General features: G+C 36.8%; 1 protein-coding gene across 2 annotated transcripts; it reads left to right on the forward strand.

The window, feature by feature from the left end:
- The first annotated feature begins 3,607 nt into the window (after positions 1-3,607).
- Positions 3,608-19,521, forward strand: LOC130646225 (uncharacterized). Of its 2 annotated transcripts, none has more exons than XM_057452391.1 (28): positions 3,608-3,788; positions 4,391-4,762; positions 5,002-5,097; positions 5,180-5,302; positions 5,459-5,578; positions 6,353-6,721; positions 6,996-7,091; positions 7,192-7,314; positions 8,049-8,168; positions 8,240-8,368; positions 8,467-8,844; positions 8,928-9,032; positions 9,105-9,227; positions 9,305-9,433; positions 9,519-9,644; positions 9,789-10,139; positions 10,214-10,582; positions 10,790-11,137; positions 11,213-11,545; positions 11,638-12,006; positions 12,114-12,326; positions 12,397-12,564; positions 12,640-12,834; positions 12,944-13,300; positions 13,382-13,411; positions 13,591-13,965; positions 14,045-14,158; positions 16,958-19,521. In XM_057452391.1, the coding sequence occupies exons 1-28, from the start codon at positions 3,713-3,715 to the stop codon at positions 19,468-19,470; spliced, it is 8,220 nt and encodes a 2,739-aa protein (XP_057308374.1). In that variant the 5' UTR covers positions 3,608-3,712; the 3' UTR covers positions 19,471-19,521. The 2 variants fall into 2 exon arrangements, with proteins under 2 accessions (XP_057308374.1, XP_057308375.1); XM_057452392.1 differs by lacking the exon at positions 16,958-19,521 and adding an exon at positions 14,361-16,875 and having other exon boundaries at positions 3,622-3,788.
- Positions 19,522-21,089: the final 1,568 nt, after the last annotated feature.

Here is a 21,089-nt window from a genome sequence, read left to right on the forward strand (position 1 = left end):
TGCGTGCGTCGCACTACTTGTGGTACCATTTTGCGTGAGAAACGTGTACTTTTTGAGTTTATTAAATAGAAAAAATGCACAAAGGAATTTATTACGAATTCACCTTTTCAAATAATAATTTAAAAAAATTTAAAAGAGGCTACATAAGGACTGTTGGTTTTCGACTTCAGTGACTTCCACGAAAATCGAGCTAATGGCAGTGGAAATGTTTGATTAATGACAACATCTTAAATCATTTTAAATATCATATTAGGCATCCAAATGCAACTAAAAATGACAGAAAAGTTCCCTACATACATTCGATATCCATGATTTATTCGATATAAGCACATACTTGCTTTTTACTCATGTAATAAAATAAATTTTTTAAACCAGCTAGCTAGCTAATATCTTTTGAAATTTTGCATAGAAACATAATGCACATGAATCCAGTCGAAGCAAAGTCTTTTTAGAGGTATTAATTCCCTTAAAGCTACTATCAGCGTTTTTAACAAATACAGCTCCTCGTTGTTGTTTTTGTTCCCTGGCCAAAACAACTCAAACTAAACTCATCGTCTAACAAACAGGCCTGTATTTTTTTCTATCAAAAAATGAAAAATGATGAGTTTAGTTTACTAGATTACGTGTAAACGGATCACTTAAAAAATCAAGGCGCAAGAAATTATACACCACATAGACTGTTGTGGTCTGTTTGTTACACGCAATCCTTCGGAATGTGTGGGGATTAAACTTATTGAATTGTTTCGTAGCGCCTTTAAGTTCTTTAAGCACAAAAAAGTTGCCACACGGTCTGCCCTCGATAAGTGGGAACGTGGAAAATAGTTTCATTATCAAATGTTCCACTTATCCGATTTTCGAGAAAATGAACCATTTACGGGACGATTCAAAAAAAAAAGGGATAGTGGGTCTGTTTCTTATTTCTAAACTTCACACAAGAACAATAATCTTTAATTACACTAGCTCGCAGATGCTAGGGTATTCAAATACTGCTGTCCGTCTCAAAATGGAAATTTTTGCCTCTCTGAGCACCGACACGGGAGTAGTCGTGTGTTCGAATCTCATCTGGGAAATTATTTTTACTTTTTTTTTCTCTTTTTACTATCTCGCCTGCGAGGATGTGTTTCCAACTCGTAACTAACTAACCAAACGGTCAATTGCAGCGTCACTAATTTAAACTTCATACCTAAACTCTCTAATTACTTAGAAGTCATTGGCCAAAATTGGTATTTGTTTCCGACAAAATTTGGCACAGTTTACAAAAAAATTATGCAATTTGATTATTTGTCACCTAAATGTTTTTTTAGGCCAAAATTGGTCCAAAAATTAAAATTACTTTATTTTCGACAAAATTTGGCAAAGTTAACAAAAAAAGTATGCTGAACATGATAGTGACATCAAAATGTTAACTTTCAACTATAAATGATAGGCTGTATTTTTTATTTTTTCTAGTAATATGGTTTTTTTCAACTAAAGCTATTTCTTTTTTCGAACAATTAAGATCGTATATTATTTTTCTTTATTTTGCTTTTTCTCACTGAGTGACTTTCTTATACCCCGTTTTTTTGTTGTTTTTTTTGTTTTGTTGTTGTTGTTTTTTTTTTTTTTGGGGGGGGGGGGGGGGGTAGGGTTTACTGAATTACTGAATTTTAAAAAATTTAGGTGTAGCTTGTGGTCTTTCTTCTTCCTGTCAGTCAGTTTACTCCAGACTGACCTAACGAAAATTGAAATTTCGAGGAATTTTCTATCAATCTTAAATAGCAAAATATGTAGTGTCTAACTTCGTAACAGAAATCACAATTTCATAGACAGCTTTTTATAAACTTTGTTGGCGAGCTAGGTTACGTATATTATACGTCTTGTTGTAGCTTGCTTCAAGTTTTTACATAACTCATCTATCTATCGTCGCTGAAATTTTGATGGTGCAACGTTGAACCTCATCAGATTCCATAAAAAAAACGGAAGTCCAGTACGATTTCAATTAATTACATTGACGAAAGCTTTTCAAGGACTATTTCGATGTTATCGCATTTTTTTCGTCATTTATACTGCTTTGACTGCATCCTAGTCTTAACGAATCATTGTAAAGATCGACGCGTCAGATAAACAGGTTCTGTTGCAGTAACGGTAACATCGAAATTCGCACACTCTTTGGGTGTAACATCGTCGAAAATTTGAATGACGCAAGAGCTTTTAACTTTTCTGAAAAAAATAAACCAGCCGTTCAGTAGCATTTTCAGCGGCGGATTTTGAAAATAGCTGTACAAATCTTCGAGTTGTTATTTGAGAAATTAACAATTACAATTTTAAGTTTGTTCTGCATCCGGTCAGAAAATTGCGTTCTTTCCCTACCCCCTGTGTTGTTAACACGTCGGCGTTTTTGTGGATAAGAAAGAATAAAATAATATATATGTATTATAAAAATGATCATTTTCTGTATCTTGTTTAACCATGTAATTTATACGACCAAAGCCCATTCTAAAATATCATACCTTATCGGGAAAAAAAAGTCGAGGAAAAGTGACCAAATTTTGCAAGTGACTTAATTTTACCCCGACCAAAATGTTCCCCTTTTTTCCCCGACTAGTATTTTTACCCAATTTTTGTATACCCGACTAAGAATTTACCCTGACTTGTTTTATCCTAAACTTTTTTTATCACTGTTTTTATCATTGTTATCACCTTAATAAATTGCAAAAAAGATTACAAGAAAGAATCGGAAACATAAAAAAACATAATGGAAACAAAAAAAAAAAAACATTTTGTGTTTAAACAAACATGAAACAATCATACAACAATAACATCAGTAGTTCTTTTAAGTCAAACAATGGATTCGCAGTTCTTTTCGATTTCGAAAAGCATGGAATGGGTTGTCAGTATTGTCGTAGTTGTTTTTGTATAAAAACATACATAGATAAATAAAAAAAATTGATTCAAATTCCCTTGTGAGGTTATCTACAGGAATATCAAAAATAAGTTGGGGAAGAGTGACTTTTTTTCAAAAGTGACTTAATTTTTCCCCGACGAAATTTTAACCCAACGAGATTTTACCCAACGAAATTTTCCCCGGACTTTTTTTTTCTCCGATAAGGTATGGTTCTGTACAACTTCAACTGTAAAAAACTGTTGTAGGAATCGCAAAACAGCGCTATAAAAAACGTTCTCCAAACCTTCTCCAAAATGATATTGCATATTTACACGTGCTGGAGAAATTAACATAACAAAGAAAAATAACAATAAATATTCGACATGATCAATCAGAAAAAAAGCTAATAAAAACGTCCAATTAATGTTTAGTATCTATTTAATCCGTGTTTTGTTTGTCCCTTCGGACTTACATGGTTCTTTACCTTCATCAACAACTGTGACCGAAATTTAAACGCATCACACACATTTCGTCCCTAGGTGTTATTGTATCTTTTCTGCAATGTTGCCGTCTTGATGTCAAAAAAGATATTCGATGCACTGGAGACGAGGTTGAAAACACATCTTAATAATGTTGTGAGCGAAAATTTTGATCACCATATGCTCAATCACACGTAAACATATTTTGTAACAAGGTATTGTTTTTATGTGACAAAATTTAGAATTAATTCCATTGGGCGAGGTGATTAAATACTTTAACTCACTTGTCAAAGCAGATTGCAATTCAAAGTCATGGATGCATGACTGAAGTTTGGAATATATTTTGTCCACGTTCATTTTAGCCTTCGAGATGAAGCGGAGTGGTCTTCCGAGTAAAAAAATGTTATTATTCGCGTTTGTCGAGTTGATTATTTTTATCGATAAAGGTAAGGTTTTTTTCATAATTCCTTTCAAGGAAACTCGTCAACTTGAGCAAACTGTTAAAAAAGAAACAAAACTTCTTATAAATAAGAACTTAACTATTTGAATGCTTTTTATAGTATCATACCATAACCCCCTTAAAATAACCACATTGGCTTATCTTTTTTAAAGTAAATTTGGGCATTATTAGAAAAGTCTTATTTCAGGGTAAAAATAAAATGGGGATTTTAACAAAAATGCGTAAAAATTCCAAAGGATGGACGGCAGAACTTTATTTTCAGGTACTTGTCAAATACCTTAGCGGAATTTTTATGTCATAAACAAAGTCATATAACATGTCATCGTTGCTGGTTTATTGTCTATTGCCAGGAAAAAATACATCGTAGTTATCATACAATTTATCACGGTTATTTTGATTTAACTAGTGTAAGGGCCAAAGGGTTTATATACAGGCAGCTTTTTATCAGGGTGAAAATAAAATTAGGAAATAGGGCGGCTTATTTTGTTTTTTTATACATTTCGCAATTCCAGTACAGAGGTTTTGTATTGTAGGTATTTTCTAAAAACTTTATAAGTATGTAACATAAAATACATGAACATTTTTCAGGTTTATCATTCGATTCCTCTCTGTACGAGTATTCTATCAATTCATGGAGCGGAAGCACCTGGGATGAAGCGGAAAAAAAATGTACGGAGAAAGGCATGCATTTAGCCACAGTGTCGAATCAAGCTGAACTAAACCACATTCATAGTTTAATACGTGATTGGTATAAAGAAAACGCACACTGGATCGGACTGAACGATAAACAGAAAGAAGGCGACTGGAGATGGGAAGATGGATCTTCTTCGAATTTCACAAAGTGGAGAAGTGGTGAACCAAACGGACAGACTAGAGAAAATTGTGTTGCAATTGTCAATAAAGAGTTTCTCGATATGCCATGTTCTGCTTCATATGTGCACTCCGTGTGCAAGAAAACATGTAAGTTTTCACATAATTTTTTCCTCGGGAAATCTGTCATCTCCAATAATTAAAAAAGATCTTGGATGGGTTTTTAAAATTCGTCTTCACAATCGTCACAGTTTGTAGCACTTTATAATTATTATTTAAGTTTTCACAAAGTTCCCATATTCCAATAGTTTGTTCATTACGCTGATAAAATATCCTGCTGCGATACAGGCTTTTCAATTGTAGTCAAAACCCTTTTTTGTTGATCGTAGTGCCTTGTGGGTTATGCAAAGAAAATGGCGGAGGTTGTAATGCTAACAAAACATGCGAATGTCCATCAAGCAAGAGTGGACGTTACTGCGAGAAAGGTAAGATTATATAAACACATTCCACAATGCATAAACAGGCTTAATATATTCTAAGAACTGACCTCGTAAGATTTACATTTAGACAAGAACGAATGTGCTTACAACAACGGGGGCTGTGAACATCATTGTTTAAATAACAAAGGAAGTTACTCATGCAGTTGTAAACCGGGTTATAAATTGGATGCAAATGCCAGATCATGCACCGGTAAGCGAAGCATGATACCAAAACCCTTTTTCACATTATTTAACCCCAAAATTTTACTGGTTATAACTTTGTCACGCCGATATCTTTGTTAAAAATAAAAAAATAAATTTGTTGCGAAGAAATGTTATGGCTGATTCATTGTTTTCACTTTTTAAGACGTTGACGAATGTGCTGGAAGTCATGGCTGTGAATCACACTGCGTTAACACGATTGGGAGCTATCAGTGCAGCTGCAACGAGAATGAAATACTTTGGGAAGATGGAAAAACATGCCACAGTAAAATTTCTTTACTTTCATTTATATACAAACCAGTTATTAGTCTATTGAAGTATATGATTAGGAGCTACAACAGAAGGCTACGATATATAGAGTAATAGTCGTTACCCGTGGAAAAATCCACGGAGTCGTTCGTCTTCATATTACACGCTTTTTTGTGTGGCTGTTACACGACGCTTTTCTTGCGGACAGACAGACAGACAAAATACGGCTATTATTAAGAGACTAGTTCTTAGCCCGTGGAAAAATCCACGGGGTCGCCCGTCTGTTTACCCGTCGCAACAAAGTGGACAAAAATATACCGCATTTGGTATTGATGCGCATTTTAAAAATTTCGTGTTTCCGTTACGGGACACGACTTTCGCGGACACACAGACAGGCAGACGACGGCTAATATTAAGGAGACTAGTCGGTAGCCCGTGGATAAATACACGGGTTCGCCCGCTCTTTATAATTTTGTGAACCAGTTTTTCTCGCATAAGCAGAGACGGAATACGGCTATTTTCGTCTACCCCTTGTCGCGTTTGCTATTTTTTCTTTCATGTGTCCGCAGCACGGCTATAAAATTGCAGCGACACGCGTATTTTCAAGGTAGGTTTCAATTGTACCTACCTACTTTTAAGAAATCAGTTCGTCATATTAAATTACATATTACATCGGATTCTAGTCTAATTTTTCACTGAAAATTCCATAATTCAGTGGATATTAATTAAATTTCTCGTGCTAATGGTCGACTTTTATCATTTTATGTGAAATTTTCAATTTCTCTTTCAGCATCTTTTGACTCTTCTTGGTACGAATATTCTATCAATTCAAGGAGCGGAAGCACCTGGGATGAAGCAGAAAAAAAATGTACGGAGAAAGGCATGCATTTAGCCACAGTGTCGAATCAAGCTGAACTAAACCACATTCATAGTTTAATACGTGATTGGTATAAAGAAAACGCACACTGGATCGGACTGAACGATAAACAGAGAGAAGGCGACTGGAGATGGGAAGATGGATCTTCTTCGAATTTCACAAAGTGGAGAAGTGGTGAACCAAACGGACAGACTAGAGAAAATTGTGTTGCAATTGTCAATAAAGAGTTTCTCGATATGCCATGTTCTGCTTCATATGTGCACTCCGTGTGCAAGAAAACGAGTACGTTTTAACATAATTTTTTGGTGTACATACTTTACACAAACTGTGTCCTCTGGAAATCTATCATATCCTTCGCCAGTAATTAAAAAAGATTTTGGGATTGATTTTTTAAATTCGTGTTCGTAAGGAATTTTTACATTTGTCATATTCTGCTAGCTATGTATCTTCTTTATTTCGTAGGATCACGAACCTTTACTCTGAAAATTGTAGGTATTAAACTTCACAGAAGTTGAAAGTCAAATATTTTAATGTTGGTAATTTTTACTTATCGTAGTAGCACCGTGCGGATTGTGCGTTAAAAATGGTGGGAGTTGTGCTGGGCGCAGATGCATATGTCCAGCGGGAATGACGGGCAAATCTTGTGAAAAAGGTGACATATTAACCTATGTATTGCAATGTAAATGAATGTAATGTAAATTTAATGAAATGTAAACAGGCTATAAAACTGATTTTATAAAATTTTGCTTCAGATAAAAACGAATGCACTAACGAGAACGGAGGTTGTGAACAAGACTGCTTCAACACATTTGGAAGTTATTCATGTGGCTGCAGAGTCGGTTATAAATTGGATGTGGACGCAAAGTCGTGCAACGGTAATTGAAGTTATTTTAACCATATATGTATGTCTTTTCTGTAAAATTAAGAATTGTCAAAGCTGAAGTGGAAGTAAGGTAACAGCAGGGATATTCGTTTTTAGTCAAAACATACGGTAATTGGATTATTATTGATTAGCTGTGAAACCACACAGCTTTTTGTTTCGTGACCTAAATTTCTTGGACGCGGTTAGTAAAATTCACGGTTAATCTGATATTTAATATATAGTACGTACAGGCATATACAGTTAATTATAACCATAAACTTAGGGTAGTGCGTTCTCGTTTTAAGAGAATACTAAATTAAATCATCTAATTATGTTCTAATTATTATTTCATTTCACCTGATGGGTTTTTAAAAAATAGCGGAAAGCAGATTAGTTTTTGCTACAGTTGACTGCTGAAAGAGCTTAAGTGGATATGCAAAAGCTCTCACACTGGTTGTTACACTAAGTGTTTCCATGATGACACTATTTAACTTGGACATAAACGACTCTTGTACAGGAATTTTTGTTAATTATTTTATTATATTTCAGTTTTGCGTTTTTATAAAGTAATAAAAAACCTACAATTTATTGGTTTGCGATACGAATGATAATTAGAAATTTGCTTCATATGGTAATCCTAGAGAAGGAAAAATTGGTTGCTGGCCTTAATCTCTCAAACTATATAAACCCAGCTTTGGTATAAATTTAGCTTCATAGATACGCAACTATATCTTGTCTTATTTTAAGATGTGGATGAATGTGCTGGAAGTAATGGCTGTAAGTCACGCTGTGTAAACACTGCTGGAAGTTACTTCTGCGCATGCGAAGAAGGCGAAACACTTGGAAGAGACGGAAGAACATGTCATGGTAAAAACTTTCACAAATAATATCTGAATTAGAAATTGCAATATGAATATTCATAAGATTTTCAATCTTAGATGCTAACCAGATATGTGAAATGGAAGATCGTGGTTGTGAATTCAAATGCAACAACGACGGGAAGGGTTCATACTTTTGCTCGTGCGACAAAGGATTTGGTTTGACTTCAGATCATAAGACATGCAAAGGTAGCATTCGCGTTTTTAACTGCTACCATGCTGCTACCTTCTTTTGCAATACGTTCCCAATAGAATATACAATTTTCATTCCTTTATAAATATTTTAGAGGTATATGATCCTGATCGATTTGTGTACAGTTCGATTACAATACACTGGGTGAAAGGATGGTCGAATGCCAGAAAACAGTGTTTCAGTAGAGGAGGTGATTTGATCAGCATTACAAGTTCTGAAGAACAAGAATATTTAAACAATGTTGTCCTGAACAAGTTGTTAACAGATTATGCAGTTTGGATTGGCTTAAATGACAGACATAGAAATGGAGATTGGGTGTGGTCAGATGGTTCCGTTGTTAATTACACAAACTGGGTATCAAGTAGAAAGGACGCTGATAGTGGCAAACATTGTGGTGTTCAGGTAAACGAAGCATGGCGACCAATGTTATGCGGCTCAGACAAAGTGTACAGTTACGTTTGCAAAAGAAAAAGTAAGCAAAACACGTTTCAACTGATCTGCTACGCTTTCTCCTCTTCTGAACAACGTGACTCAACTCTTTCTCAATTGATTTAGACCACTGTTACAAGCATTGCAAAAATAATGCGAAGTGTCAACAGTCCAATACAGAAGCCGTATGTATATGTACAAATGGTTACACAGGACCAACCTGCAATGAAGGTATGTTACATTAGCCATTTTGATTCTCCACCAGTTCTTCATCGTTGTTTTTCTCAATTTTGTACATTTTAGATTTAAACGAATGCGAGTTAATCGAGGGATTGTGCCAGTACAGGTGTGTAAATACTAAGGGATCATACAAGTGTGTGTGTCCAAATAGTGCAGTGCTGGGACAAGATGGCCGTGCTTGCAAAGGTTTGTGTAAACCAGAATTTTCTTTTAAGTCTTATTTGGATTTTCCAGTTGAGAAGGATTAAACTGTTCCTTAATAGACAAAAATGATGTTTGTGGAGTAACCATCCATGGGTGTGGACAGTTGTGTGAAAATGATGGGAAAGGAGGATTTACTTGTAGCTGTAGGAATGGATATTTGCTGGACTTCGACAACAAAACTTGTACAGGTAAGTATATTTAAAGAAATCAACTATGATACTCAGGTAAGTGACGGATGAGCAGGGTTTTCATTACCAGAGTTATCATTTTTAGATATCAATGAATGCGAAGTAAATAATGGCGGATGTGGAGAAGCACAGTGCGTTAACAGTCCTGGACATCATTTCTGTCAATGCAAGGTGGATTACGACTACATCAATGGTCACCCAACTTGTGCAGGTTAGTCACATGTTTTGCAGATTTGTTTCCTACCTTAAGTGTATTACTTTTTTGATGCTTTATCAAAAATTCTCAAAGATATTGCAAAGTTGATCAGTAACAGGGATTTCATTGAAACTAAAATAACCTTTCATTTTATTATAGAATACTCCCCAAACAATCAAAGGTATTATGTCTCATCTAAAGTAGCAACATTTCAGAAAGCCCGCTCTCTTTGTACCAGCCTTGGTGGCTATATCACCACAATTTCTGGCGAAGGGGAATTACAACACATAACCAAAAGACTGGATAAATCTAAAATTTACTGGATTGGATTGAAATATTTAAACGAGAAACGAATGTGGGAGCATGGCAGTTTTAATTTCTCTCTCGTCAATTTCACTGGTATATCGGGAGAGAAATGCGTAGGGTTGATTAGGGAACCTGAATTTCCCATTGCAAGATGGAAGATAGAAAATTGCGCAACAAAATTCAATTTTGTCTGTAAATTACCACGTAAGATTTTTTACTCAGCACTTTTTTCCGAAAGTATAAAAGTTCGGTTCACATAATGTTGTCAATTTTTTTAGGTGAGCAACCAGTCGTACCGCAGCATTACAAGTATCAAAAGATCGGTAACAAATTTAATTGGTTCGATGCTAACAAAGCATGCATAAGTGCTGGTGGGAGTCTCGTTACCATCCGTAACATGATCGAGCAAACACATATCGAGTCACTGATTGACGATAATGATAACTACTGGATTGGTTTGTCCAATACTACTCCAAAGAAGTCACTAGCTTGGATTGATGGGCATCTCTCAATTAGATACAAGAATTACCTACATCAAGATTTAGACTTTTCAAAGACACAATGTGCAGCGATTTCTAAATTAAATCAGTGGAAATGGGAATTTACGTCCTGTGATGAAGAAAAAAAACCTTTGTGCAGGATTCCATGTAAGAAGTTGTATATTGAGTGCAACAAAATTTTTCGTTACTGTAATTTTAATTACCCACTAAAAAAGTCGACGAAAAATTTAGTATGCCATAAATGCAGTTTCTCGGAGTATTTAAAACAATTAAAAACTAACAGAAATCTCTACGTATTTTATTTTCGCATTGATTTTTCGCCAGCTTTATTGTAGTGTACGCCATTTTTTTCAGACTTTCAATTTTCATCCTCAAAATATTTTCTTTCTGACATACCAATGGATCAGCTTCACTCACGATATTATTGTTCTTCCCTGGGTGGATCACTAACTTCTGTGACAAACTCAGTTGAGCAAATATTCTTAAATACAAAACTAACTGTTGGTCGCTCATACTGGAATGGACTGCAGAAAACAGACGGACACCAGAGTTGGCAATGGAGTGATAATTCCCAATTTAATTATCAGTACTGGTTGGGGGATTCCCACAACGACAGATGTGTAATAATGACAACTGAATCACAAGGGAAATGGCAGGATACGAGCTGTGATGACTTTCACTACGCAATTTGTAAAGTAAAGTGTAGGTATAATTTATGATGCTGGTCCTAGCATCGTCCAAATGGTTTGTTAATTACTTTCTTAAACTTTTATTAAGACCATATGATTGATGGCTACAAATACATTATTCCAAATAATTTTGTGGACTGGAAAACGGCGGAGAGACGTTGTGCATATCTTCAGGGACACTTGGCTAGCATACCTACTAGCGACGTTCAAAAAAGATTGGAACAAATTATAAGTAATGACAGATACTGGTTGGGTTATCATCGCAACTCAAGAGTATGGACGTGGTCTGATCAATCCTTCTCTCAATATCGTCACAGTACACCGGGTACAGGGGATTGCATGTCAATGAGCACAAGCACAAGTGGGTGGTGGAAGCCAACTGATTGCACTGAGAAGATGAATTACATCTGTAAAGTGAAAGGTAAGAGCTTAAACGCCATGACAGTTGAAATCTCTGTCTCCACAAAGATTGTTCGTGCACAATTGATCAGCTTTTATTCTCTTTTTATATAGATTATCCTTTCAACAATTTTCATTATAAAGTTGTTGACACACCACGTACATGGGACAACGCACGTCAGTCATGCTGGGAAGAGAATGGCGAGTTGGTTAGCATAGCGAGTCAATACGAGGAAAAGCTAATTCGGGATATGACAGATAAAAATCAATATTGGATTGGCCTGAACGATCACGTCCAGACTGACAAGTTTGTTTGGACTGATGGTGAACCCGTCACTTACTGGAACTTGCCTGCGACTAAAAGAGGACTCGGCGAACACTGTGTCCAAATCACGAAAAACGTGGATAGTTTACAAAATGTGAAATCAGATTGGACGACAGCGCCATGCCATTTTCTAAAGAAATACGTCTGTAAAATACCACGTAAGTAGGTCAATTTAAAGTAGAAAGCCTAGCTTGGTCTGCTCCATATAAAAAAATATAAGCTTTTTAGCAAATCTATGGTGAGTCTAGATTTACTTGTCTTGTAGGATATCAAACACGTCGCTTCTTCTACCAACTTTCTGATCGCGCCGTGAGCAAAGAACGGGCAGTGGACTTGTGTGATGTTTACAATGGGAAATTACTGAGCATGCGCAAAAGCTATGACAAAGACTGCTTGAACATTGGACGCGATGAAGATAAAGGAGAATGGGTCGAGCGAGCATGTCAATCGAATATGCAGTTTGCGTGTCGTAGGAGCAGTAAGTATTAACTCCTAAAATACTTCATGAATAAATAATCCAAGGTAACTATGGATTGTTTTTTTTGTAGAGTTCAGCGCGGATAATAGCTCTTATGTCATTCCTGATATGAAGTTAAGCTGGCCTGAAGCGAGGACTTATTGTTTACGATTTGGTGGGACGTTAAGCGATGTATTATATAAAGAAGAAGCCGTTCATGTCGCTAATCAAATCAAACCTGACACTTCGTACTGGATTGGTAGGACATTTTCTATTTTCATCAAGAATCTCGCTAAAGCCGAATTTTTTTAAAACTGATAATTTTTTTCATCAGGTTTGCATGACATTATTACTGAGAATCACTACACCTGGACTTCTGGTGCACATTTTGTTTATTCACGCCTCGGTAAAGATGACAACAATGCGAGAACTAAAAATTGTTTCTACGTCATAAAGCCAAGTAAACATGAGAGCGTCTGGTACAGTTCCAAATGCACAGAGAAAAAGAAGTTTATCTGTAAAACTCCTGGTAATTTTTAAAAAACCTTTAGTTAGTGATGCATCAAGTGCATTCTAGTCGTAGAGATTGTAATCCTTTGGTTGGAAAGTTTTTCAGTTTCCTGTTATCTGTTTTCTAGTTTCGTTCGCCCAACAAAATTACCACTATATTATATCAACCTCCTCAAAATCCGCTGAATTGGCCAGAAAAGATTGTATACGTCGTGGAGCAGACTTAACATCCGTTTTCAACAAGCTAGAGAACAAGCATATCGCTTCCTTGCTTTCTCCAGATAAGGAGTATTGGATAGGGTTGACCGACCTAACTGAAGAAGGCAGATACGCATGGTACGATGGAACATTAACAAAGTACAGGAATTGGGCAGCAAACGAACCAGTTGGCCGTTCTTCATCTAATTGTGTTACGATTCAAGGAAGTGGTCAGTGGAAGAACATTCCTTGCAATTATCAACGGAGATATATTTGCCGTGCACCAAGTAATAATTTGTTGTTTTTTTCGCCAGAAAAACAATCTTTCAAATTTTTTTAAATTTAATGATATTTTTTAAATATTTTAGGCTTTATATCGGACTTCAGATTAGAAGGGGGTAAGTTTTTTTTTAATCCTTGTCAAGGGACCCAGGAAATTAACACGACTCTCTTCCCTTCCATGCGCAATGTAAACATAACTACTTACTTTAAATTTAATTCGATTGATTTAATTTTGTAATACGATGTTTTATCACCTGTCTCAGTTTGGTTGTTATACAAATATTTTAATTTGTAGGTGAATTTAAAGCAAGGCGTTACCATGCATGGGTAAATGGCGGCACATGGAGTGGTACAAACGATCTTAATACTTACCAGGGTGGAAAAACAGCTTGTGAGAGCAATGGAGGATTCTTAGCTAGTGTGCGGGATCAGGATGAACTGGATTGGTTTAAATCCCACATCTGGGTGATGAACTCCTACAATTTCTATCTCGGAAAAAATCCAACTTCACGAAGCACTTGGGATGATGGTTTTTTGATGCAGTATTTCAAGTGGTCATCTGGACAACCTGACCAATCGAACGGGAGATTGTGTTTAACAATTAGCCGAAAATATGACATGAAATACACCACCTGTTCTGTGCACCAAGGATATCTCTGCAAAAAAGCTAGTAAGACATGACGATATAACATTAAAACATATTTGCGTGCAGTGTTTGAGAAGTGTAATTAGCATCTTTTTATTTTTAGACTTGTGTTTTTTGAAGCCTTGTAAGAATCTTGGCACTTGTACGTACAAGAATGGCGGGAGAGAATTTCAATGCACATGTAAGCCAGGTTTCAGTGGAACGTTTTGCGAATATGGTAAGATTGTGTTTTTATAAAAGCGTACACGGTGTCGTGTGCTTGTGAAGTGACTTTCTTGATTGATCCTCATTAAATATTATTGCAATTTTTCTGTGCGCACTCGAAAAGGTACGTCTAATTTTCTTTATAGATCTAATTTTTAATTTCCAAGCACACGACACCTTAACATACCCTCCTAACAAAGTGTTTTCTTATTTAGAGAATGGAGCTTTGAGAAGCCTTAAAAATACCATCAATAAAGCTTACAGAAAGGTGTTGCAAAAAGATGTAGGCATTATTTATGTTGCAGAAAATTTACGAGACGAAAGTTCGGATGCAGCTTGTGCTAACCAGGATTACTCAGAGTTGTTCTGTGAAATTAAACAAGTAAAAGAGTCGTTGTCAAAGAGTCTATTTGCAGTGTACCGTGCTGGCAAAATAAACTGGAGATCGGATGAAGCGAAGCAACGAAGAAGCGTTCTTCTTGCTTGGTTTGTTGCACAAAATGTAAAATTCAAAAGTAGCGATTTGGAGACACTGACGAGCGATGTTTTGGGTCATATTTATTCTATGGTGACACAAAATGAGATCGTTAAATTGAACACGTATGCATCGTACAAACCTGAAGAAGAGTTTCGTCTTTTAAAAAGTACTCTCGACGTAACTGAGGCGAAAGTGTTTGACACAGAACTTTCTGTCGTATTCGGAAATGCATTTCGCGAATTAACAAACTTCTTATCAACTCTCCAGAAGACAAAAAACTCAAAAGCAAAAGTGGTTGTTTCTAACTATGACCTAAAGGAAAAGATCAAGCTGGCAAAGTTGGATCGAATCTTTGCACAGGTTAAGTCGAGCACGGCTGGAGTACTGTCCGACTTAAAAAAGTTCGCCTTCGAATTAAAATCATTTATCTATGACGACACTGCATCTCATTTTCAAAATTTGGAAAATTACTTTAAAGAATTAGCCAAGTTTGACAAAAAGAAAAACAGAGCCGACGTTAGCTATATCAACATCCAACTCGACAAGTTTCGTGTGGAGTTAAACCATGCACAACGTGAAGTAATCTCGCGAATGAAAGCTATAATTCTAGGAAGCGGTTTTGCTGCGGCAGCCGAATTCGCACAACTTTTAGCAGAAGCCATCGCGGCCTCGGCCAACTTTTTTGACCATTTGTTTGGCAAAGTTTCTCCTTCGGATACTGCCGAAAGGTGGGGTAAGGTTGCCCAAGCAGCTGTAAACCTGGCAAGACACGACCAGTTAAGGAAATATGTGGACGAAATAATTATTAAGGGAAAGGAGATCGGAAGAAAGTTCGACCTAAACAAATCGGTTTTAAAAAGTGCTCGTCTCATTCTCGACAACTTCCAGAAACAGGATCATGCTGCGGCGGCTTCATTTCTAACTGAATACAAAAATTACAACCCCCAAGTTCAACAACAAGATCTCGACTCGTACGGAACGTCATGGTATCGTGCTGTCGAAGAAGGCTGTGAAATACTCTTTAGTGGAGAAACAGCGTTAGCATCCATTGTTGAGGACACATTTGCACACAGAGGAGATTGTATAGAGACACAAGCACACATTTCTTCAATGATGACATTGTTAAATGAGATCTATCAATTCCAGTTTGAAATGATGGAGTCCCTTGCTCAAGTTTGTCGCTCAGAAATTGCTGTCACAGAAGCAGAATCGTTAAACAGTAAATTCAAAGCTGGCTTGGTCCGCAAACCTCGGGAGAACACGGTGGAGATAGCATCTTTCCAACAGATGTCACTGGGACTTATCATAACGTCTCGCTTATATTTTTTGCAAGTCATCATACAGTATTGTGATTACCGGGAATACTTAAACGCTGGTGTGCCGCTACCGGAGTGTGAAAAAGCACTGCGGGATTTTTCGGATAATCGAGTCAATAATCTTGCTACTCTACGAGATTCGAAATGCAGCATTGTTCGCACTGCAAATGTGAAAATCCCGACCATTTCTCTCATGACGGAACAAAACAAAGGATATATTTCCTTGAATAAGTTGTTTAGCGAAGAAACAATAGATTTCCAAATTCCAAATTCTGATTGGTTGGTACGAAACGAATGGATTTTACCAAGTGATGTTGACAAGTTTGCTTTTTATTTAGAGGACATAAACTTAGTTCTTCCCGACCATGCCAACTTTACACGTGACGTTAAAGTTAAATTTGATTGGTCTGGCGCAACCTCCCTTTATGGAGATAAAAATGGTCAGTTGAGGTATCTGATCAATCCAGGGTCTTATCATTTAGAATACCAAGAAAATAGTAATTGTAACTATGACCAGAGATTCTACAACCCTTACGATTTATGCAACGACAAGACCAACTGGTTGTGTAAAAATACACATGCGCAAAACCCTGACGTAACGCCTTCAATATACTCATCTTTCAAAGTTCAAGCGAAGGTATTTCCACAACTGAAAAACATCCCCAGATTCACATCTGTGATTAACTTGCGAGCCATCGTCACTTTATGTCAAGTCGGCCATGACAAACGCAAGCCCTATCGACGTCGTCGCGCTATCCAAGATAAATGCTGCATACGTTCGCAATGTGGTGAGCCTCAACCAAATAGATACTGGGACGATATGTCGACACGCGCTGGGTGTAGAACGTGCCCACTAGGAAGCAGAAGTGTTCCCACAGGACACCACTGTCAATTTTTGTAAATTTTTATTTAATAAGAATATAGATTTAAACTAAACTTGGATATTTTATGCTGCGCAATTAATTTTGCAGCGCAAATATTTTAAAAAAAAATTAAATAAGTTTTTATTTGACTTTAGGATCAACAGCGCTGAACAATTTCAAGGCGAAATTCCAAGAACTATTTAAACACGTGGTGGATAAAAACACTGACAGCATTTCACAACACGTGGATATATTACGCGATGCTGGTACCGATGATGAGTGCGAAAGTCAGTCATACTCCGAACTGTTCTGCAAAATTAAACAAGCAAAAGACATAATTTCAAATCACTTATCTTTACTTATCAATGCAGCTAAAAACGATTGGTCGACAGAGAAGGCAATGCAAAGGCGCAGTACTCTAATTGTTTGGTTTGTTGCTCATCAAGTTAATGTCGGTAACGCCAACTTACAGGATATAACGAAAGATGTACTTGGTCTCGTATACAAATATGTAACTCAAAACGACATAATCAATTTAGGTAAACTAGCAAACTTGCTTCCAGGAACACAGATCGAATTGATTAAAGCACCGATATCCATCACGACTGCTTCGCCTTTTGACGGTGATATCAATGCTGTTTTTAAAAACGCTTTTGCCAGCGTAACCGATTTTCTAGCTGTGTTGCAAAGAGGTGATTCTAAAAATAAAGTAATTATCTCACAGTACAATTTAAAAGAAAAGTTAAAATTGGCAAAGCTCGACGCGATCAATGGTCAAGTGAAAGTAAGCGCACTGCAGATTAAGCGAGAGCTTTCGAAGTTCAAGAACGATCTGAAGGATTTTATATACAACAATAATGCTGCTCGATTCGCAGCGGTTGGACGTTACTTTAACGAATTAGCAGACTTCGACAGAGAAAAGAATTCCGCCGACATCGGCTTCATCAGAAATCGGCTGAATAATTTTAAAAGCGATATGCGTACAACGTCATCTGAGATCAATCGGCGTTTAGTTGCCATGGTAAAAGGAGCGTTAGCTGCTACGGGTTTGGAATTAATTGAAAAAACAGCATTATTAATTGCAGAAATGATTGCAGCCGCCAATCCTTTTAAATTGGATAAAGTTAACGACAACGTGGATGCTGCTAATAAAGTGGCGCAAGCAGTGACGAACGTCATTCGCGCTGATAAGGTACGTCGAGCTCTCTCCAATGTTGCCAAGAGAGCATCATGGATAAATTCGAGATACGCAACTAACAACCTTAACATTGTGAAAGTAGAACGTTTAGTTGCTCATCTGGATAAGCATTTCGAAATAGCATCTGTCACTACTGAAACGGAAAAAACCCTAACAGTCTCTGTGGAAAACTTTCTGAAGCTCTACGAAGGTTATTCCCCTGCCATTCGCCGGGATGAAATCGAATCGTTTGGTGTAGATCTTGAGACTCTCGTAGAGGAATGTTGTGATGTGATGTTTGCAGGTGAAGGTATTCTGTCTGCCATTCCAGAGATTGTTTTTGCAACTCGCGCAGATTGCTTGAAAACACAAGCGTATGTCAGCAGACTCATCTCCCTGAATACTGAACTTTATGATTATCAGTTCGATTTATTGGAATCGCTTTCTCAAGCAGTTCGTTCATACATCGCATCTTTACATTCAAAGAAACTGAGTCAAAAATTCGAGAAAGCTAAAGCGAGAAAGCCATTCAGCGCTATCGAAGATGCAAGCTTTAAGGAAATGGCTGTAGGACTTGTCTTAACATCTCGATTGTATTTTCTGCAAATCATTTTCCAATTCTGCGATTACCGTGAATATTTAAATGCTGGGATACGACCCGAGGAATGTTCTAGGGTCGTGGAAAACTTGTCAGATAATGAGATAAACACTCTTATTTCTCTTGAACCAAAAACGTGTGAACGACAACGCAAAGTTAGTGCCATTATTCCAACCTCTGCGACACCTCTATACTCATTCTCACATATCCCTCTGGATGATCTGTACGAAGGAAAGAAAATAAAGTTTCAAATACCCAACGTTGATTGGTTAATCCGTTACGGCTGGGTGTTTCCACACGATGCCGAAAAAAAGGCTTATTATTTACGTGAGTTTAAATTAATGCTGCCTGACATTACATCGCAAAGGAGGGACATTAAAATCACTACACAATGGTCGGAGCCCGTCCAGTTGTTTCCTAAAAACGACGGAACTAGCTACCTTATTCCACCCGGCAGCCTTCGGTTCGAATATCAAGAAAATACAAATTGCGATTTCAACGAGCAGTTTTACAACCCGTATGATTTGTGTGGCGACCCCAGTTTACAGCTTTGTCAGATCAGCCATCCAAATAAGCTGATTGTTTATCCTTCAGTTTTTTCGCCTTTTATAATTTCTGCTGGCATATTTGGAAAACACATCAAAAAACCGAAATTTGCTTCAAAGTTTAATTTAAAAGTTGACATAACGTTGTGTGAAATATCACGCGATATTGGTGATGCCACAAGTGGCATGCAACGAATGTTCGTGGCGCCACCACAATGTTGTGTGAAAACGCGTTGTAATGAAACGATTCCGAACCGATACTGGAACGAAGATTTGGTTCATCCTGCGTGCAGTTCATGTCCAGAAGGATACCATGCCTCTAAAACTGGCTTTGTTTGTTTTGTATAATACCAAATTTTTGTACACTTATTTTATTAAAAATTCTTCTTACTGTTAAAATGTTCTTTGATTTTAAGCGCTGCGAAAAATAATTCGGACAAGCACAGAGGAGTCTGCTTGTTTATTTTCGTCAAAATAGCGAAAACTAATATTTCGAAATACAATGTGAGAGGGAAAATTTTTTAAACAGATCTTTGTGCACCTTATGGATCCTTCCCTGAACTAACAAGCTAATTACGGTTATAAAGAAAAGAATCCTTAATCACACGCATTAAAATGCACAGTGCTCTATTTCGACCATTTTGAGAACAGAACTTTAAATTGGAAAGTAGCTTATTATCGTTGCTGAAACTATTACCGTAAAAAACGGGTTAAACCCTCGGTGCTTAATTAATCTCCTAGTTCAAATACGTACCCATTTTTAAGCTGAATATTTTTAATAAACGACCAGTGCCTGAGTAACCACCCAGTTCGATTTTTACAATATGCAACAATTTAAGATTTTCTTCAATACATTTCAAGTGCTTGATTAACCGCTTACCCTTATATTATTATAATCAGTAGTATAGATGTTTCAGTTCTTAATGGTACTGTTATCAACGCGGGTCCTGCTAAGGGGGTCTTACTAGTGTATTAAAGCGACCATTTGAGCAACGGATGATTGTAAAGAACAACAGCCGCATAACTAGACAACCGCCTAAGATATCAGTCCTATTCTTATGCTGAACGTTAGCAGTAAGAATCGATTCACACTTTTATAGTCCCTGATGGGACTCGGCCGGGGTGTGAACCTTCTGCACTGGAGGCGAACGCTCTAACACAAAGCCACCAGTCGGTAAAAATCGCAAGGTTTTGTAAGCGCCCAGGGACGCTTAAAAATTAGCTTCAGAAGACTCATTCTGAATAAATTTTAATTTTAATAACCTCAAATTAAATATTTTTTCAAGCACAGTGTATTTGAAAATTGATTTTAAATTTGATCTAAATTGTGGTGACTGCTCCGCAATACATTTGCAAAACATTAACAAGTATAAAGGATTACGGCTCACGCTGTAACAAAAGTAACACTGGCAAACCAACAAAGGAAAAAGCAAACAAGCAAACGGTTTTTCTTTATCACACACTTTTGTTTAATAAACAACATCTTATAAGCAAATCGTTCAAGAAACAAAACTTATAAGCATACTAAAATGAGTAAGTAATAAAAATATTATATAATAACAAATCAAAAAGAAAAAGGACAAGTAATAGGGACTATATCAGGACGTTCTAAAAGTCAAGTTTTATACTATACGCTGACAAAAAAATGTAGTTTGATTTCAGTTGGCGAATCTCACTGTTAATCAAACATGTAAATTTTCTACACTACAAAGAGGTAAGCAACAACTGAGCCTGTAAAATGCAGATATGCAACATTGAGCCAATCTCGTTCCCAGGGCTATTCTACGCCTGTGATCTACTGACGCCCAGTTGACAATTGCGCCTTCGGTTAACTTTTGTCAGATATACGGGGCAGACATTACGGGACAAGGCCCTGTTTTGTGATGGTATCATATGTTCTCTGTTAAACAATTCAAGTCCGCAAAATACACGTTTCGCGTTAGCTGAAAGTTTTACAGTATTTATTT

Source organism: Hydractinia symbiolongicarpus, chromosome 5, assembly GCF_029227915.1.
Source record: "Hydractinia symbiolongicarpus strain clone_291-10 chromosome 5, HSymV2.1, whole genome shotgun sequence".
Classification (NCBI taxonomy): domain Eukaryota; kingdom Metazoa; phylum Cnidaria; class Hydrozoa; order Anthoathecata; family Hydractiniidae; genus Hydractinia; species Hydractinia symbiolongicarpus.

Bases quoted from the DNA above. Each gene is read 5' to 3' on its own strand.
- LOC130646225 (XM_057452391.1), top strand. From the start codon at position 3,713: ATGAAGCGGAGTGGTCTTCCGAGTAAAAAAATGTTATTATTCGCGTTT. The intron at 8,169-8,239 runs GTAAAAACTTTC...TTTCAATCTTAG, and splicing joins AGACGGAAGAACATGTCATG to ATGCTAACCAGATATGTGAA. The intron at 9,645-9,788 runs GTTAGTCACATG...ATTTTATTATAG, and splicing joins TGGTCACCCAACTTGTGCAG to AATACTCCCCAAACAATCAA.